Source organism: Artemia franciscana, chromosome 8, assembly GCF_032884065.1.
Source record: "Artemia franciscana chromosome 8, ASM3288406v1, whole genome shotgun sequence".
Classification (NCBI taxonomy): Eukaryota; Metazoa; Arthropoda; class Branchiopoda; order Anostraca; family Artemiidae; genus Artemia; species Artemia franciscana.
Genome location: NC_088870.1, coordinates 40,727,110 through 40,747,327, shown reverse-complemented (window position 1 = coordinate 40,747,327; position 20,218 = coordinate 40,727,110). Strand labels below are relative to the sequence as shown.

Sequence of the window (20,218 nt, the reverse complement as noted above, 5' to 3'; positions counted from 1 at the left end):
AAAATTTCATATTGTCGTATTCACAAAATATGTATTTAGTAGTCTGTCTTTACCAAATGCAAATGCTCAGAAATATTGGGCTATAATCAAAATTGTTCCTACCCTATGTGGACGCCTAAAATAGCCTTTCTTGCAAACATCTGCTGACTAGCAATTAAAAAAAATGTACATTATTTGATTTTTCTGCCCTCCTGTAACATATCGCCTTTTGAATTACCACGGTCTCCACCATCGGACTGTATCTTTGGCACCCCTTTTTCATTTGCCTCCTTTTCTTTTTCACAGGACAATCTTAGTCGCTCGTCTGATTCTGCCAGATCTGTTGATCTTGTGGTTCTTCGTTCATCGCCTGGGGATCAGTTCGGGGGCAAAGACAAGAAAGAAAAGAGTAGTGGAAGCTCAGATAAAGAGAAACGGAAAAGAAGTACACTGTCAAATGTGTTTAATCCAACCTATAAATCCAGATCAGAAGAATTCAAAAGAATATTTGGAAAGGTGAGATTTTTTTTAGTATATTTTGATCATTAACACTTTAAAATATAAATGATATTATATCTATAGTGCTTTTTGGTAATTCGTCTTTGACCAAACGAAAAGCAGCCTAGATAGTAAGATAGGAAGTTCATGGTAGAGTATAAAGAGTGAGGTTCTAAACAGATTGGGACGAAGGAGGGGCATACGCAGCCGGGTTGAGATGAGGCAGCTTGGCGTTGCGATCATTATTAAGTAATAGCATCGCAGCGTTGTTCGTCTTTATTTTTTTTATTATTTTTTTTGTTACAGTCAAACCTGAAAAAATTTCAATGTTTTAATAGTATTTTTGGCTTTCACATTAGAAGAAAATTTGCTACACATATTCATTGTAGATCCTTGTTCTTTAAATTTTGTACAAATCAAGAGTCAAGTAAGGATTTACAATAGTCAACAATCAGGTCATTGAAGTATTTACTTAGAAGCCAAACAAAGAAAGACAGAACATAGATGACATAGAGCAAGAAAGAACATCATCTCTTTGAAAATTGGTCAAATCACATTAAATAGAAAACTTGAAATATTCCAGTCAAATATGATACTAAAAATTCAACAAGGGAAATAAAATACAATATTGAAATCAGGAACATACACAGGGTAGAGGCCGCCGAATCTGTACCTCCCTCTTTTTTTGACCAGCTCGTAATATAAGTCTTTGGGAATTTTGGTAATATTACTACTGCTTCTAACAGCTCACTGCAGCACCAAGCCGCCTGAGGCCAACACAGCTACGCATCCTCCTCTTCCGTCCTATTCTATTCTAACCTTCCCTCTTTTACAAAAATTCTTCCCAAAAAGTTCTTATTTCCCTAAAATATTTCCTTACTACATTCTCCCAAACCATTTGGGGACGACTATATTTTGTCTTAAAGCTTTACAGGTAAAAACGAAAATTATTGTTTGCAGCATTAAAATGAAAAATAATGTATTTAAACAAATTGTCTAGTGAGAATTAATTTTATTCAAAATTTATTTTGAAGCTAAAGCTACCAAACACAGCATCGTATCTCGGAAACTCAGTTGTGACTGACGTAGCTCATAGTCCAGATTTTTTTTAATCTTATCTGAAATTGATACAGATCCCTTTTATAAATACTATTTTTCCAAAACTATTTTGTCATAATTTATTTTTTCCGACGTGAAAAGGAATAAAATATATTACTGGAAATACATCTTAGAAATCATTCTACTTGAGATCTCTGCTAGAAGATATTACTAAAAATATCTCAGGAGAATGGATTGCTAAAGTGAGCAAACAGTTGCATAATTATCATAACAAGATAACAAAGATCAATTTGTTTTTGAAATGTCTATTTGTAGCAACATACTATATTTATAAAAATTGTTGTTTTGCTGTTACGAAATTCATACATTGAGAAAAACAAAAATCAGTGTTATATATATTGATATTTTGTATATAAAAAAAGCTCTATCCTCTTTTCGTGAGATTAACTTGACTTAGTCAATCATTCAAGGCCGAATGCTATACGTTAACTAATTATATGAATTGGCCCCATTATGTGAACTGACTTAGGTTTAATTTGGAATTTATTATTTTAATATATTTAAATTAGCATAATCTATTTTCTCCAGTAGCCTAACAATTTAATTATAAATACGCCAGAACTTAAAATACAATAGTCCAAAACATATGACTGTAGAGGACTGTTAAGAATACACGGTGATATTTATTTCTCCTAAATTATTTTGAAACATCAAATTTTTGTGTTTTTTTTTGTCAATCTTTAACAAATTTGTGGTGTCCTTATATTTGAGGTCATTTGAGAGAACTCAAAATTCTAAGCTATTTATTCATAACGTAAGGATCGTAAGTTAGACGAAAAAAGGCCCAAAAAATAATTTTGGCCTTTGAAAAAAGGCCAAGGCAAAAACCAGGAGAGGTTTTTCTTATTGTAAAAATAAGATAAGCTTTTCAGTTTGGGATTCCAGCTGTGAGTTTTTAACAAATAAGATTACAAAATGAAACAGGTACAGTTTTCTGCGTTATCATCAACTTGTAACTAGTCTCCTATTTTATATAATCAACTGCGAAGACAACGCAGCCCTTCTGTCGTCAACGAAATATTAATATAAACATACTAGTAACCAAAATATAAAAATAATTCACAATAAAAAATTCCTCAATAAAAATCAATTTGAAACTAATAATTAAAAGATGTTTAGTGAAATTGCTGCACGGACTTTACAAAGGCTTTGCTTCTTCAGTATAATTATTTGGCGGCAGAGTCGTAAGGGCTAGAGAGCCAAAATCAGCATAGATTATGTGCTTCAGCATTGAAACGGTGCCGATTTAGCGGGTATTTTCGAAAACACAGATCATGGAAAGAGTTTAGTTTATTCAACTTAACTTGGATTTGCTACTTAAAAAATGAAGCACACTCCGGATCCACTTTGCAAAAGGGGGAAATCGATGCAATTTTAGTGAGCACTATCAGTTTTTATCAAAATAGTAATGAACAAGATTCCCAATGAATTTTCAAATCATCGCCAAAATGTGTCGCTGCAATTAATCACGGCAATTTATTTCAGCCCTCTTGCCTTTCTTACAATCTCCCTGGTCCCTTTTCTTTTCTTTTTTTTTCACAAAGAATTATGATCCTTCTAAAGTCAAATGGTAGCTGTAAATTATTTCCAAGCAAGGTCAGCACTGAGACAGGATTGTTCTAAATTTTACGGAAAGAACATGCTCGATTGACTTCATTTATGCTGATGTATTTGATGTCTCCTTGAAACTTTCTTCTTTTTTTCCTCTAGATCCGAACTTAATATGATTAATACGTGACTAAATATAACTAATTATTTGGGTAAGAAATAGGTTTATAAAAAATAAAATTTTTAAAAGAGGTGTTTTTTTAGGCTGGTTCTTGGACAGCAGCCGTGACAAAGAAAAGAAAGGTGTTGCAAAGTTATCTGTGAGGGAAAGTTTGTCCTTTTGTCCTAGATACTGTCCTACAAACCCTGCAAAATAAAGCAGTTGATCAAAATGTTCATCCAAATAAGTGGTATCTGTAGCTAGGCGAGACATAACAAATTCATTTTTGGGCATTAACTCTGCGGATATGGGGAAATTAAAAAATTGAAGGAGAATGCGCACAATTTAGCAACAGTCTTTATTTGGTTTTTACTCACTTTCACGAAGTAACAGACTCTTTCTCTTAAAAAACTTCTGGCTCATCCACACTAAGCCAAAAAAATAGGCTGTTTTCACTTGTGTTCTCATATTCCTTGCAGTAGAAGCCTTGTTTTCGACAAAAAGCTTCCATGCAACGAAAATAATGTCAATCCCTATGCAAAAGGGCTTATCTCACATTTAAAAACATTCTATAAATTAGTTAGAATGGTAGAAAGAGTTATTTGGCGGATTTTATTCAAAAGTATATTATATAAAAGTATATATATACTATGTATACTATTTATATATATTATTATATATAAAAGTATATATATATATAGTATATATTATATAATATATTATATATATTAATATATAAAAGTGTATTCAGAAGCATATGTACTTCATAAGAGAAAAGGATGACGGATTATGATTGGAGCAAAAATTGTTTTAGTACCGCTAGCCCAAGGACTAGCAAATATAATGGAATACGGTAAATAATCTCTTCGGGTTATGATTGGAGCAAAAACTGGTTTAGTACCGCTAGCCCAAAGACTAGCAAATATAATGGAATACGGTAAATAATCTCTTCGGGCTATGATTGGAGCAAAACTGTTTTAGTACCGCTAGCCCAAAGACTACCAAATATAATGGAATACGGTAAAAAATTTCTTCGGGTTATGATTGGAGCAAAAACTGTTTTAGTATCGCTAGCCCAAAGACTACCAAATATAATGGAATACGGTAAATATCTCTTCGGGCTGTGATTGGAGCAAAACTGTTTTAGTACCGCTAGCCCAAAGACTACCAAATATAATGGAATACGGTAAATAATTTCTTCGGGTTATGATTGGAGCAAAAACTTTTTTAGTACCGCTAGCCCAAAGACTACCAAATATAATGGTATGCGGTAAAAATTTTTTCTTGTTATGATTGGAGCAAAAACTGTTTTAGTGCCTCTAGCTTAAAGACTACTACAGCCACAACCTCAAAAAGATTCTGTTTACATAAAAAAGTAGATGTAAATGCTCGTATTTTGCTTTCATTTTCAAATGTTGTTTATATTTATTATGTTAAGGGATACTATCGAGAATTGTAAACACTGTTTCATGCGCTATACATCAAAATGAAGATAATCTATTGAGGTAAATGGTGTAATTTTTTTATTTTTTCCTCGAACCAAAAACTTTGTAAGAAATGCCTAAAAATTTTGTTTTTTTCTCCTATGTAAAATTATGAACCATGTACGCCCTTATGGTTTGTGTCTGACCATATATAAGATTTTTGTATCCCTTTTTATTCGAAAGAATGTTCTTATCTAAACAAGTAACCATAACCTCATAAAGGTTGTATTTACATAAAGAAGAAAGTTTATATATTCCCCTTTTCCCTTGGCAAATGTATATTTTGGTGTATTTCAGAGACACTTTAGAGATTCGTAAACATTTTATCGAATCAGTCGCTTGTATTGTATCCTCTACTAGAGAGTAAATTATTCAACTTTCACGACTTTGTTGTTTGTTCAAGCGGCTACTTCAAAAGATCCTTGTAACCATATCAAGGATCGATCAACGATGAAAACAAAAAATTCTAACACTTTTTTTTACTGCATTTTACGAAGACGCAGCTGGGTGCAAATGTACATTTGATAACACAACTGCAGCACTCATCGCGTTTGTTTTCGCAAATGACGCAAGTTTATGTGTTTCCTTACTGACTATCTTAATGAAAAAAAGCTGATAGAATACAAAAAAAAAATCATTAAAATTACACCAACTTATGTGAGCCCTGAAGCGCCAACACTGGCCTAGTCAAGGTATTCGGGAAGGAGTTTTCAACATTTATCGATTTTTGATGCCAAGGGTGGAATTTAATACGGGACAGGGGTGAGGGTAACTGCTCTCCTCCCCCCCCATCTGAAATTTAGCGTGTTCAAAAATCTTGTCAAAACTAAGATGGGCCTACATAATTAAAGTGCCCATAAAAATAGATCAGTTTTCTTTAGGATACCTTTGTCTTTATGCCACTATATGTCTCATTTTTCACTGTCATTTTCACTTAACTCGGGAAAATTGGCTCCAAAGGTGCCCCCCCCCCCCCCAGGGTTTTTTAGTCATCAACTGAAGAAACTTAGCTCAGTGTTTCATTTAAAGGATACGATCTTGGGTATCAATCACTGCACAAAGCCAACTGCGGTGATAAATAAGCATTAGAAGCATTAGATTATTTTGTTGTAAAGAGACTTAACTTTATTGCTACACAATACAGGATATTTACAAAAGTGTAGCCTTCTCCCATAAAGGATTGTGCTTTGTCCCCCATCTCGAAAAAAAAAAATCTTTCAGTTCGAAAGAGGCAGAACCAAAGTTTAGACGCGAAAGTCATAGAATGAATGCCCATAGATTTTGGCGGTGAGAGTGAACTTGCCACCATCAGGACTAAGTTTCGTCATAAAAGGCACAGGAAAGTTGTCTGAAAAGTTTCTTGATGACTGTAAAACAAAAGCGATTAGTCATATCTCTGTCCTTAAGTGACAAAATCAATGCTAAATATAGTGGGTACTAAATATAGTTTCCAAAGCAGGAGGAAATTCGATTCATATTTGATGCTCTTGTTTGACTTCAGTTTCGTCCTTGCAAACATAAATGACCTATTAAAAGTATTCAGAAATACTAGATGATGCACTTATTGACTAGAGACCATTTATCCTAAAAACAAACATAGAACCTCCTTTTAAATAAGTTAAAGACCTTTAAGCCTGGTGAAGTTAATGGTGGTGAAAAAGTTTACCATCTGAAAGTGTATATATCAATTTAGAAACAGCTAGTGATGTCTTGGGCGTCTAGATCCAATTGGAAAAAGGATAGGACATCTTTGGGATAGTTGTTGTCTGCCAAAGGAAGCGTTGGTGGACTGACAAAGATGACTAACGACTCTGGAATAAATTAATGAAGCTAAACGTCAAATTAAAAAAAGGCAGGCTCGTAATAACATGGTAATGAGCTCAGCTATAAAAATCAAGACAGACAAGGATCATTTTAACAAAGCTCGCCAACTTTCGAAAAATATTCACCTCCAGTCGTGCTAGAAGTTTATAACTTATCATATGCAACGAGGGAAGATGGTATTGTTGAAAGGAACACTTTAATATGAAGCTGAGTCGATCATACTAGATCATGAATGATCACACTAGAAACATGCTGATGCTTCTAAACAGAAGATCTCTTAAAAAGAGCTAAGTGTGGAAATTAAACTTTTAAAAATTAATAAAGCTCCTGGTTCAGATGTCTTGAGGAACTATTAAGTATTTACAATAAAATTTTCAAAAGGATCTACGCAAGTGTCTATGTCCCTCTATTATTGTCTGAAATATTTAACAAATTGCATCGTTTCAACTTTAAGGAATAAAAGACTGCCTTCCATTTAGGTCTTTTGACCATAGTCCAGAATTTCTTTGGTATGCAGTCTTGGGCTGAAACGCTTCCATTGTAACGAGTTCCCAATATTTGCCTTGTATGCATGTTTATTGTCTCTTTTTTTACTTTTTTGTTGTTGTTGTTATTTAGCGCATTAATGGCGATGGCTGAAACCAATGACAGTTTGGTTGTGATTAATAAAAATTTTACTAGCCAGCGAGTGTAGCCTAAACTGGCGACCTGACATAAAACCTGACTGTGAGGAACGTCGTCTTCTTGTGGACGAGAATATAATGGTGTCAGTGCTTGACGTGTCCGGAATGTGCCAAGTGATATAACTTGCTCAGCTCTTATGATTTTGAAATTGATTAAATTTTATTTGGTGGTTTTGAATCATTGACGTATCAATTTATAATGCACCACGGGCAACATGTGTGCTGGTGAGCACTTTTCACTTTCTCTTCTTCAAAAGTTCCTTAAGGCTCAACCTGAACACTCTTTGCTGTTTGTCTGTTTGTATCTCGAAGTTTTTAAACATCTTCAAAAGGTTTCACCCACAAAACTGTGTATTGAGGGAAATACACTCGTATCAAATATCCCATATTTTTCTAAAATAGTCTTTTTCCAAACTTGTCCTATCTTGTCTAAAAATCAAGAGCTAGGTAAGTCCTTTCTTACCTTTCCATAAACTGTGGCGCTTAATTTTATGATTTCTACATTTTGTTGATTTTAGTTAAAACTTGAACTTGGACATTTTTGGTAAGGCCTAACCCCTCGTAACTACATTTTTTGTCTGACGTTGTTAAAATTGTTCCTTTCGAAAGTTCTTTTACATTCTCCTTAGAGCTATAAGTAAATCAGTACACCTTTCTGCTTCTACCATCGAATTCGCCCAAAGTGAATATCCTTAAAGTTCAGTTCAGACTATTCTGTTTATAAATCAAATACATTTAATTAATATGCATGTATTCACCCCAAGAAAGATACAAAAAAGCACTTGCAACTGGGTAGGTACATGTAACTTATTTTCTAACTAATAATTCACTACGAGCGAAACATAAAAAAAATAAATAATAACAATCAATCTCTCATCTACTCATCAATAATATTAACCAATCTCATAATCATAAACAGAAAAGAGAGAAAAAACGAAAAGAAAAATAAATAAATAAAAGAACTATGAACCTTGGCCTAAAACATCCTTTTCGATGTATTTTTAAATAATCCCAGTTGCTCAGCCCCCCAAATGCTCTCTGGAACAAGGCTACTCACATTAGGCCCTGAAAATCTAGTAGGGAAGCCGACCCTGATTCCCCTTCTGTGCGAGACGACGAAATCACTAGCATGACGCGTTTCATAATGATGCAAAGATCTATTTTCACTAAAGTAATCACAAAAACCTCTGGATTTACATTGTTGCAACATTGATAAGTAAAAATTCCAACTTGGTACTCCCGTAGCTGTCCTATAGTCAGTACTTGCAACTTTTGAAGCAAGCTGAAGTGTTGTGTTCGCCTCCAACATATCCACCAATAAGACCTATTGTTTTATTTTCAAGAATGTGAATACGTTTAAAATTCACATAAAAATTACTTGCCCATAACATGCAGCCATACGAAATATATGGGTGAATCAGAGATAATTAGTCTCATCTTTTTCTACTCTCTTAACCCTTAACTGGTAGGGTGGGGTCTTTTTGACCCCAATGACCCTTTGAGAGTGTGTTCCTCCTATGCCGTTAGGAGCAAAGCGCTGTATTCTTTGGAAACTTGGTGGTGTTGAAGCATACTGTCAGTCGAGTAGTTAGCACCAAAGGCAGAGGAGATAAGAGTGGTTTGGGGTCGGTTTGACCAACATTAACGTTACAAAAAAAGGAAAATGAAGATTCGATTTTGAAGAAATATGACATTTGTTGCTAGTATTGCACGTTTCTGTCATTGCCAAGAATCTCTTAATTGCTTTTTCGTAAATTCTAGTTGTATTCCACTTTTTAAGTTATCGGTTTTGGCCTTTTTCACATTTTATTTCTGGATTTCAGTGTCAAAAACTGATTCATATAGAAAACTTTTACATTTTTTCCCCTTAGAGAAAGAATGGATACCTGACCTAAGAAGCGCCTTACAGAGGAAGATATTATTCAGATACTTGAAGAAGATGGTGGTTTATCAAGTGGATCTGACACCCAGAATGACGATGACTACAGACCATCGAATGACGAGCAGGAAAACCTTGTTCTAGATGAAATTTCATCATCAGAAGAAAGCGCAGAAGAATCCAATGAAGCCCATGCTCGTTCAAGTCAATTCGTAGATCAGCCATCACCGGCTCCACGTCAGCCAGACTTTGATGATGTGCCTCATTCTTAGAAAACCAAAAGATGGCCCCGCAAGGATGTGCTAATAGGACATGACAGAAAACAAAGTGGTAGAAAAGTACACCACACCTGAGCCGAACCAGAGCTATAAACATCATGACCGAACCAGCTGGCCCAACAGGTCAACCTTTGCAACCAGAAACTGCATGGTGTCTTCTTTTCCCTGAAAATTGATGCAGTTTTGGAGCATATCAACTGTAAAATGGATCTCTGTCTTACGAATTTTGCAGCTGATCTACTGTATAAGCAGACATTTACGAATCCAATTGATCAGGTAGAACTTTGGGCATTTTTTGGTCTCGTAAACCTTGCCAGAGTTTTCAAGTCAGGAAACGAAGATCAACTCAACAAAGAATGAAGTAGACAGTTTGGACCAGAAATGCGCGAACTATACCACAAGCTGTACACGCCTTTGGCCAGTGGGAGTGTTTTTGCTCTATTAGATATTGCTGGTGTAAATGTTTCTGTGCTTGTAAATGAAACTAGCAATTAAGAGAAGAGTTTTCCCGCCGTGACGTCCTCATAGGTTAGGTATGGCTTTGGTCTGATTATTTCGCACCATCAGATCTTCAAACATAATTCTGCCAAGAAGAACTTCGCGGAATTACATGCCAGGTTTCTTGGATTGCTTTTGAAGAAAGCCAGAACACTGGGGAACAACATTCTGCAGCCAAGCGAGCTCGATGTGGTATCTGTGCCAGGGAAAAGGACCATAAGACTACCCTATGCTGTGCCATCTGAAAAAATAGTGTCTGTAAGGAACATGCAGTGACTGTTTGGTCAAGCTGCATCCAGAAACAAACTTTTTATTGGTTTCAATGGCAGTTATGTTAATATATTGGAAAAATAAAAGCCCTTGTTTCCATTTAAATAATTTTTTGACTGGTACACTTCGAAAAATTGGAGTCGTTTTGACCCGACCCTACCATGAGTGTTAAAAAAATAAAAATCCTACCAGTTAAGCGTTAATTGTACTCGATATCCTGGGACTACCTCTTTAAAATGGTTCTAAGTATCCCTAAAACATAGAGGATCATGTCTTTCTGCCGTTCACTCTCCTCGTCTGAACAGCCTTCTTGAACTTGATATTTTCATAACTTCTATTAAGTTTATTTCAGCTTTTACTACTTACTTATTCGCTGTTCTTATACTTATATTATGCTAATTACTACTTATACTATTCTTACTTGTATCTAAACTGCTTACTACTGCTTATTTTACTACTCATTTATATTGCAACTCTGACCCTTGTTGATTGCTCTTTTTGTCCTGAAATCATTCAGTTTTTGTTGAAATGCCCCATTTTGAAAGTCTTGTGACTTCCTCTTGAAACCCATAGAGGAAAATAACCTTCTTCCTCCCACACATAATGATATTATCCTCAATTTGTTGTTTATTCTTCTATTGCATTGAATTTAGGTTTTAATTTATCTCTTTCTCTTATGGTTGCATCCCTTCTTGATTATACGACCCAAAATTTACCCATTCCAGCTAGTTTTCTTTGTAAGTGGAAAAAGTTAGGCAGTGTCCCCCTCTATATGTGCTACTGGTCCCTGACAGTATAAAATAAGCAGAATTCAAAGGTACTATGAACATTCACTTCCTTGTCTCTACCTCACCTGAAAGTATTATTTTACAACATGTGTATTTTATTTCAGGATTTACCTCTGGAGGAGAGATTGCTAGTGGACTACTCCTGCGCTCTTCAAAGGGATATCTTAGTTCATGGGCGACTTTACATTTCTCCAAACTATCTCTGTTTCCATGCCAAAATTTTCGGTTGGGAAACAAGCGTAAGCATTTTATTCCACTGTAAGGTGTAAAATCGATTTTAAAATAAGCATATACTTTCCTTTTTTTTCTTGCTTTGTTTTGAGGTAGTTAGTGCTTAGCAGGGAAATTTTTTAATGACAAAGTAAATAGAAGAACAATTGCTTTGGAAATAATACTATGGATTAAGTTTGGATGCTGTGTTTGCATTTAGACTTCAGTCAAAAGCTTATGGGAAGAAGGTTTAGAAGTGCAGGTATTAAAGAAAGAAGACTAGCAAAGAACGCTAGCATTTTTCTGAGGAAAATTTCAAAGGATGGTTTAAGTATTAAGCTTGGCGATGATGTGTATAATCTTATTACACTTTATTAACATAGTAACTTAAACTCGCTGCATTTGCGTCATTGAAGATCAGCTTAGATGGATTTTACATGTCCTGAGGTTGCAGAAAACAAAGCAGAGAATAAGGCTAATGAAAGCCTACAAAAGGAGAATAGAAAGGCTGAAAGCCTGAGATTTTAGCTGATCTTCATTGTAAGAAACATATTTTTGTGTTTTGAAAACACAAAAATGTGTTTTCCAGAAAAACTCTTGGAAGTTTTTTTCTGGGGGGGGGGATTTGGAGTAAACGAGAAGGTATTCGCAGGATATGATGGCGAAAGAGCGGTTCCCAGTTTGTCTCTCTTAGATGGCTTAGCGGTAAACAAGTCTGCAGTAGCAGTAGTAGTATTAGCCGTAGGAGATGCCTACCTATGGTGACTGAGGAAGGTTCAGGACATACTTAGATTGGCAACGTGTTACCACTTTATCATGAGTGGAAAAGAGTAACGGATGCAATCAAGGACAGCATCAGCTAGGCCCTGCTGCTAAAAATGGACTCTTGCTTATTCCTTTATTTACTTACTGCTTAGGAGGTTCGGATGGAAATCAAGAGTAAAAAAACAGGAGAAGTAGGTAAATAAAAGGTAAACAATGTAAAAACGATGTCCAGCTTATTGAGCTAATGAGAAAACGAAGCTCGAAATAAGCCATCCTTTTACCCGACTAGTAAAAATGTTCTTTTATATGATTTCGGGTGTATAGAACATTGTTTCGTTTTATATTTTTTTTTTCCACTATTTTTGGTTCTTTATGTGCTTTCAAGGTTTTTCATGCTATCATCTCTGTCTCTAATTTTATTTTCTCCTTGCACTAAACTAGCCTAGTGGCCTTCACTGAAGTAACTATTCTTCCTTTAATAATTTCACGGGCTTTGAATCTGTTCCGTTTTTATTGTTTCTTTTGTTTTCATTGTTACCTACAGTCTGTGTGGTCGTAGGTCTTGTTTATGTATTATTTGCAATAGAAATTCTAACCTACTTTACAAATTATGACTTAGGAACCTTTTAGATTTATAGCTTCTAGAATGTTCATATAATGAGTATCGGTTCATATTACTGAGCTTTTACCCTTGCTCAATGTATCACAACTGTACCTCTTAGGAACCCTGAGATCAAGGGCGTATCCAAGATTTTGTTCCGAGTGGGGGAGGGTTTACAATTAAGCCTTGAAAAACTCATCAAAAGTTAGTATATGCATTTTGTTACTTTTTTTTTAGTCAGATGAAAAATTCGGTGGAGGGGTTCAAGCCCGGTAACCCGTCCCCCCTGGATACGACCTTGCCTGAGATCCAGCAAACTTTCTTATTATCTCTATGGGAAAGATTGAGCTACGAGGAAGCCATGGGAACTAGGATGGGGGATGTTGTATATAGAGGATATCATCGATGACCGTATATTATAGGTGTTTTTTATGGTGCCATTCAGATAAATTTATATTTCTTGTTTATTTTCTTTCAAAAGAAACATCTTGTAGTTCTTTCCGCTAACCTGGTCGTTCTGTTTTGTTTATCAATTTTGTCGGGTCCCTTTGCCAGTGTTTTACAGGAAATTTCCAGCTGACCTTACCAGGAACCATTTTTTTCTTCCTTTGTATCATCTTAATGGAATTAAAGTTGCACTATAAATAGATAGTATTGGAGCAAATATATATTGCAAATAAAATAAATTCCTAGACAGGGGTGCTTTCAGTACTGTTAACTTCTAGTTTTAAGAAAGGATTGAGGATATATCTATAGAAGAAAATGTTTCTTTAATTGTTGATTATTTTATTTTAAGTTTTTTTATTGAATTTAAAGTTTACTTTCATTTTTGATATAGTTTTTTTTTCTTATTCCGATGATTTTAGCCCATAAATATACGGTAGAAATGTTAGTGGTATATATTAATTTCTTGTGTTGTCTTAATGTCTTGTTTCTATTATTTTTATAGCTTTTATAACATCACATTTTTACACTATTTTTGAATTGACAACCCTAAACACCGCATGTGTATTTGACTAATTAATGCAAGAAAATTAAAAATATACTATCCATCTATCACAAAAGGGGCGTAGCTTTAGCTACAGTGGTTAAAATACTGAAGTGGCTCAAGTGGTTTATAATGCTAATTCTTGTGACAATTTTCAAAATCTTTTCAATTCCGCTAAAAATATGTTAAGAACATTTTCCAGTGATACATTTAGCAGAATTTTATCCACTCCGTTGAATTCCTGTTCTGTTTCATAGTTTTAGTTGTGAGGAAGGACATTAATGAGCAGTCTTTTCAATTTTAGGTCACGTTAAGATTATCCGAGGTCACAGCCGTGACAAAGGAGAAGACAGCGCTTGTTATTCCTAATGCCATTCAAGTGGTAACAGATAGTGATAGATTTTTTTTTGCATCATTTGCTTCACGGGACAAGACTTTTGTTACCATTTTCAAGATATGGCAAATGAGTTTGCTTGATGAGGTGAGTGTAAGATATATTATTTTATTTTGAGAACGACTATTTCTAGTCTGAAACTGCACATGGGCCGAGCCCAAGTTTACCAATCGATATGTAAAAAGCCAAAGCAGTCTACAGTATATCTATAGAGGAAGTTTATTTGTTTAAATTTAAACAAATAAGAGTTTTAATAGGGATGGGTATTTTTGTTATGCCCAAATAAGAGTTCGTATCCCTGTTTGAACTCTTATCTGTTTTGTCATAGAAAGGCAGTTTGGTCATGGAAAGCATACCATTGTTTAAAATAATACTTTTTAACCATAGTTTTGCTTTTGCTTGAAATTCTTTACCTCGATTGTATGAAACCCGATTTTGGCGGAAACCCGATTTGGCATGGAACCCGGTCGCCTGAAACCCGATTGGGGTTATAATCAAGACTGAACACTTAGTGGTGTCTGAGACAAAATAAACTATCAAGTATCTCTAATTTAAAACTTTTAAAAACATTAGCTTTATCCAGGAACCCTAGAATACAATATACTCCAAACGCGGTATAATTGGCAACGTCAGTACGTTTTACCTATGTTGGTAGAAGACGCATTACATCACTAAGCTAATATAGGTTAGCTTAATGCATCATTTTAGAAATTATAAAAATGATTTTATTTCATTTGCTGATAGATAGTTTATCATCCATCCATCCTAGGGCAGAACTAAGGTAGATAGTCATGGAATAAGGGTAATTCAAATAGTCTATGAGCTCCAATGAGCCATTTGAAGGCAATTGGAGACCCCAAATGAAAGGTTTTCAAAGATTTATGAGTGACCATGTCTAAAGGACTGTATGTACTTTCTGCCTGCGTGAAATTTTTGTATTGGATTCCTCATTGTAATTTTTTCTCGCATTTACAAGTATTTACGGTTTAGTCCTTTTTTGTCGAATTTCGCTCCTTTTTATGGCACTGACTTATTGAAGTTCGAAACTTTGACTCGGTACTTAATTCTTAATATTTGTAGCTCTTGATTTATGAAATAGTTATTAAATTGAATTAAGACCATCCAATCTCAATAAAAAAGCTTAATGGTGGCTGTTCGAACGCATTTTTTTCCTTGAAGGTTTCAAATTTAGAATGTTTGACAAAAAAAAGGTCTTTTCTGTAAACTGGTTAAAAAAGAATTGTCCCTAAAAAGGTGTTTCCAAAAAAAAGGAAAGAAAGAGTAATATTAAACTCAAAACCGGCAGAAATAAACATCTATAATAATTCAAACTCAAAACAACCAGAAATTACTATAAAAGAATAAATGAAACTCAAAACTAACAGAAATTAAAACAAATGAGCATATCAAATATAAAGACAACAGGTTGTGATATAGGTAAATAAATAAATCTTTAAACGAATTAAAATTAAATTGAATGTTCAAATCAAGCTTCAAATAAACAAAATTACAATAAACAGGAATTTAGCTACTGCCCCCTTTCCCCTCCCCTAACCGTAAAACTTGTGAGTGCTGCAGTCATAGCTGCAGTTGCAAGTATTGACAGTTAAAGTCACAGGGTCTGTAGCAATAGTAGTCCTAAATATTTCAAGTTAATACCCTTAGTCGTTTGTATTGTATTGCAGATTCCCTCGTTACTAGTCTGGATGTACACAGCCTATTTTTATTTAGTTGGGTATAACCCTCCAAAATTCCTTGAAATTTCACCCCAACACCAGCTTTTTGAGACACGCTCTAAATCAGTCATTCTCCTCCCGCCTTCCAATCTTATATCCTGTATCTAAGCAATGGGTAAGTTTTATAAAGTACAACCCTTTTTCCGGGGGCTGTGGGGGGCTCTGCATCCCCAGAGGCATAGTTATTAGACCTTTTGACTATTTGGAACAAAATGTTTTTTTTTTCAAAATTTTGAACTGTGTTAGAGAGGGAGTATCTGATTAGGGCAAGTAGAGAAGGGGCTGGCTGTCCTCTGGTTCCTGTTGAACATGCCCTTAATATGCTCTGAAATTTTAACCTTAATCCCCTCAGCCATCCCTGAGATTTGCTGGTGCACCCTTTTGACAACCAGCTTGCACAAAGTATGTTATTGATTTTGTTCAATATTCCCCTGCATATTTCATGAAAGTAGTCTTGAGCAGAAGTAGTCACAGTCCTAGTCACAACTAGTAGCAGTTGCAGCCACAATAGTAGCAGTACTAGCTCTGAAAGTTTCAGATTAATATATGTAGCGGTTCCTAAGATATTGGAGATGCGCCCTATTGACAGCCTGGATGCAACGAGTGTCTTTTTTAGTAGTTAAGCATCCCCCTCAACATTCCCAAGAGTCTCACCATAATACCCCTAGCTTTTTCGGACACACCCAGGATCAAACATTCCCCCTTTCCTAGTGTTAAATCTTTCATGTAAATAATGGGTAAATTACATAATTTATAACCCTTGCCCGGGGGCTCCGGGGGGATCGACATCCCCAGAGGCATTGTTATTAAAGGCTTTGACTATTTTAATCAAGTTTTTTTTTTTTAAATCTTGATCAGTGTTAGAGAAAGGGTATCTAAATAAAGCGAGTTGGGGAGTGGCTGGCTGCCCTCTGATCACTTTTGAGCGTCTCCCTGAACATGCCCTGAAAGTTTCAGCTTCATAGCCTCAGTCGTCCCTGAGCTATTGCTGATAAGTCCTTTTGACAACCAGTATGCACAGAGTGTGTTTTGGTTGTGTTTGAACCTCCTTAAAGTATTAGCAAGTAAAAAAAAAGTTACGGTCGCAAACAATTACAGTCATGGTTGCGGGTAGTCGCAGTCACAATCGTAAGTTGTTGTAATTGCAAGCAGTTGCAGTCAGAGTAGCGAGTAGTCGCAGTTGCAAGAGCGAGTAGTCGTAGTCGAAGTTGCATATGGTCACAGTTGCAAGTGGTCACTGTCGCAAGTCATTTTAGTTGGAGTTGCAAAAAGTCGCAAGTAGTTGCATGTGCATTCACAGTAGCATATACAGTAGTATTGACCCTGAAAGTTTCAAGTTAATACCTTACCCGTTCCTAAGATATTGCAGATACGCCTTGTTGATAACGTGGATGCACATAGATATTCACAAAAACATCACCTCAATATCCTTAGCCTTTTTGGACGCACTCAGGATCAAACATTCTTTCTTTGCCCCGGTGGCTGTTTGGGGCATGGTATCCTGGAGGCATAATTGTTAGACCTTTGGACTTTTTTGGGGGGAGACTGGTTGCCCTCCATGCACTCTGAAAAATCCCTCTCAATATGCCTTGAAAAGTTTCAACTGTATAACCTCAGCCGTTCCTTAGGTACTGCTGTTATGCCCTTTTGACAGCCATCCTGCATTAATTGTGATTTGATCTTGTTCATCATACTCTTAACATTTTCCGAAACTTTCACCTTAATATCTTGTGCCTTTTTGGAGACATGAATCAACCATGCCCTCTTTTCCCAATAACCAACCTTGTGTATAAACAATGGTCAACTTGCATAACTTACATCCCTTGCCCCAGGGGCTGTAGGTGGTTTTGTCATCTCCAAAGACATTTGACCTTTAGACTACTTGGAATAAGATTACTATTTCAAAACTTGGATCGGATGTTCATAATTATTTCAAAGCTAAAAAGGGTATGGGAGGCGGGCTGGTTGTCTTCCAACCACTTTCCAACATCCCCTCTAACATGTTCTGAAATTTTGTTGCAGATATGCCTTTTTTGATAAAATGGATGCATATAGTGTCTTTTGGTTTAGTTTTACATACCTGTCAACATTCCCCGAAATCTCACCTTAATACCCTTAGCCTTTTTAGACACACCCAGAATCAAAAATTCCCCCCTTTTTGATAACAAAACCTGCATATAAAAGATTGGCAAAATGTGTAATTTACAATCCTTGCCCCGGTTCCGTGAGGTGTATGGCAATCCAGACGGCTTAGTTATTAGCCCTTTTGACTATTTTGGACAAAATGACTTTATTTCATATTTCAATCATTATTCAGGTGAGGTGTATCCAAAAAGGGAAGGTTAGGGGACATTTCCTCAAAATTTTACCTTAATACTCTAACCTTTTTGGAGACCCAAGATCAAATATGCCCCCTTTTCTTGATAAAAAAAAACATTACGTTTTAACAATTGGCAAATCATAACTTACAGCCTTTGCCTTGGGGGCTGTGGGGGCTATGTCAACCCGGAGCCATAGTTATTTGACTTTTAGACTATCTTGAACAAAATAGCTATCTCAATATTTTGACCGGATTTTTTGGAGGGAGGGAGGAAGAGGAACGGGAGGGTGGCTGGTCACCCTCCGATCACTTTAATCTTACAAAAGACGCCAGAACTTTCAGTTTCCAGTCAAATGAGCCCCCTCCAAAGTTTATACGACCACCCCCTAAGTGACACTGGAAAAAAAATAAGAATGCATTGAAGCCTTATAGCTCTTTACTATAGGCAACGCTAGAGCGTTGCCTCTGAAGTGAAACTCGGCTTATAAATTTTACGTTGGCAGTCTTAAAGGACTGGAATAAAATTACGCTTATCCAACCCTTAAAATCTAGAAGAAGAAAAGTTATTTTTCGTTTCGTCTTCTTCTGTTAGTTCTTCTTTTTTTTTCTTTTTTTTTATATCTCTGTAGCATTCAATTACTTGCTGACATAGGAATTTAAATTTAGATTGGTCGGATTTAAGGGGCTAGATTAACGTAGCCGAGACAAGCGCTTATTTCTTATAGAACAGAAATATAAAAATGGTGCTGATTTTCGCTTAAGAAATTTTCTACTTTTTGGCAAATCAACACTAATTTTGGCTCCGTCTGTCGTTTCTTCTTTTGCAGTTGAGCTGATTAGGTCTGGATATCCGTTCTATATTTCTTTTACCAAAGACAAATTAGCGAAATTTCGTTAAGTTCTATAAGCTGATTAGTGTCCATGTTGTCCGCTTTCGAAAATTGCCTCTAGATCGGCGTCGTTTCTTTTTATACCGTTTGGATATTTAAATAGAAAAATACCCGTTAATTTGGCTCCGTCTTTCCATCCTTTAAGGGAGAAAATGCGCTATAAAAATATTAGTCTGATCTCTCTTTTGATTTCGTAATAGATTTTGGGTGAAAGACCAATTATCCTTCTTTCCAGTAGGTCCAAGCCAAGCTTTCTAGAGTTGATGAATGAGTAATTTATTCTTTTCTGGAGAAATTTCAATACCAAAAGTAGAAAGCATTTTGAAATTTAAGGCGAGCTCAAATTTTTTATATAAGATATTCAACTTAAAACGAACAGAAGCTAGATTTACGTTGCTAGGACAACGTGAAGTGTTGGAGCAACGTTTGGATCGGCATTGACGGCCAAATTGTAACGGGAACAACTCTTTGATTTTGTTTCTTCGCCATCAATTGAACGCCGTAGTTGTAATCCCTTCAAACTTCATAAATGTTCATCTCGAGAAGAATTTTTTTCTTAAACAAAAAACAAAACAGAATAAAACACAAAGGATACATTGTCTCAAAACATGATCACAATTGTTTCTTGGTATTTGACGGTGAAAAAATTTGACTATGCCTATAACCGACTACTTTAACAAATAATCACTTTACTAGTAATTGCTAAAACAGGTTATTCTACATTATTTATAATCATTGCATGTCCATTTGCATGAAGACAAATTTTTCCACCCTAAAATGTATTGGAAACGAATAAAAAGGTAGCCCAATTAGCACAAATATATTTCTTCCTGAAAAAGAACAAGCTTTACAATTCTTGCTTATAAGTCTCTTTTAGTGATCCTCGAACAATGAACCTTAAAGCCTCTTAGCTCCTGAGCTGTAGAGTTCTGTCTAGAGCAACTGTCTAAGATCCCTCGATTAATGTCTCCTCGGCTGCAGCTACCCTTCTAAAATTTTCAAGTGAATGTGGACACTTTAGTGCAGAAATCAGGAGAAATTAAAAATTGGTGCAGAAATTAAAATTTTAAAATTTTAAGAAATTAAAAGAAGATATTCAATTTAAAACGAACAGAAACTAGATTTACGTTGCTAGGACAACGTGAAGTGTTGGAGCAACGTTTGGATCGGCATTGACGGCCAAATTGTAACGGGAGCAACTCTTTGATTTTGTTTCTTCGCCATCAATTGAACTCAGGAGAAATTAAAAATTGGTGCAGAAATTAAAATTTTCAAGTGAATGTTGACACTTTAGTGCAGAAATTGG

At 35.5% G+C, this 20,218-nt stretch overlaps 1 protein-coding gene across 5 annotated transcripts in view; it reads left to right on the top strand.

The window, feature by feature from the left end:
* Nucleotides 1–20,218, top strand: part of LOC136030431 (protein Aster-B-like) — a 169,362-nt gene that overhangs the window by 101,719 nt on the left and 47,425 nt on the right. For all 5 annotated transcript variants that reach the window (XM_065709410.1, XM_065709408.1, XM_065709411.1 and 2 more), the window contains 3 exons: nucleotides 286–495; nucleotides 11,113–11,247; nucleotides 13,877–14,053. In XM_065709410.1, the coding sequence (XP_065565482.1) occupies nucleotides 286–495; nucleotides 11,113–11,247; nucleotides 13,877–14,053 (522 nt within the window). The remainder of the gene's footprint in view (nucleotides 1–285; nucleotides 496–11,112; nucleotides 11,248–13,876; nucleotides 14,054–20,218) is intronic.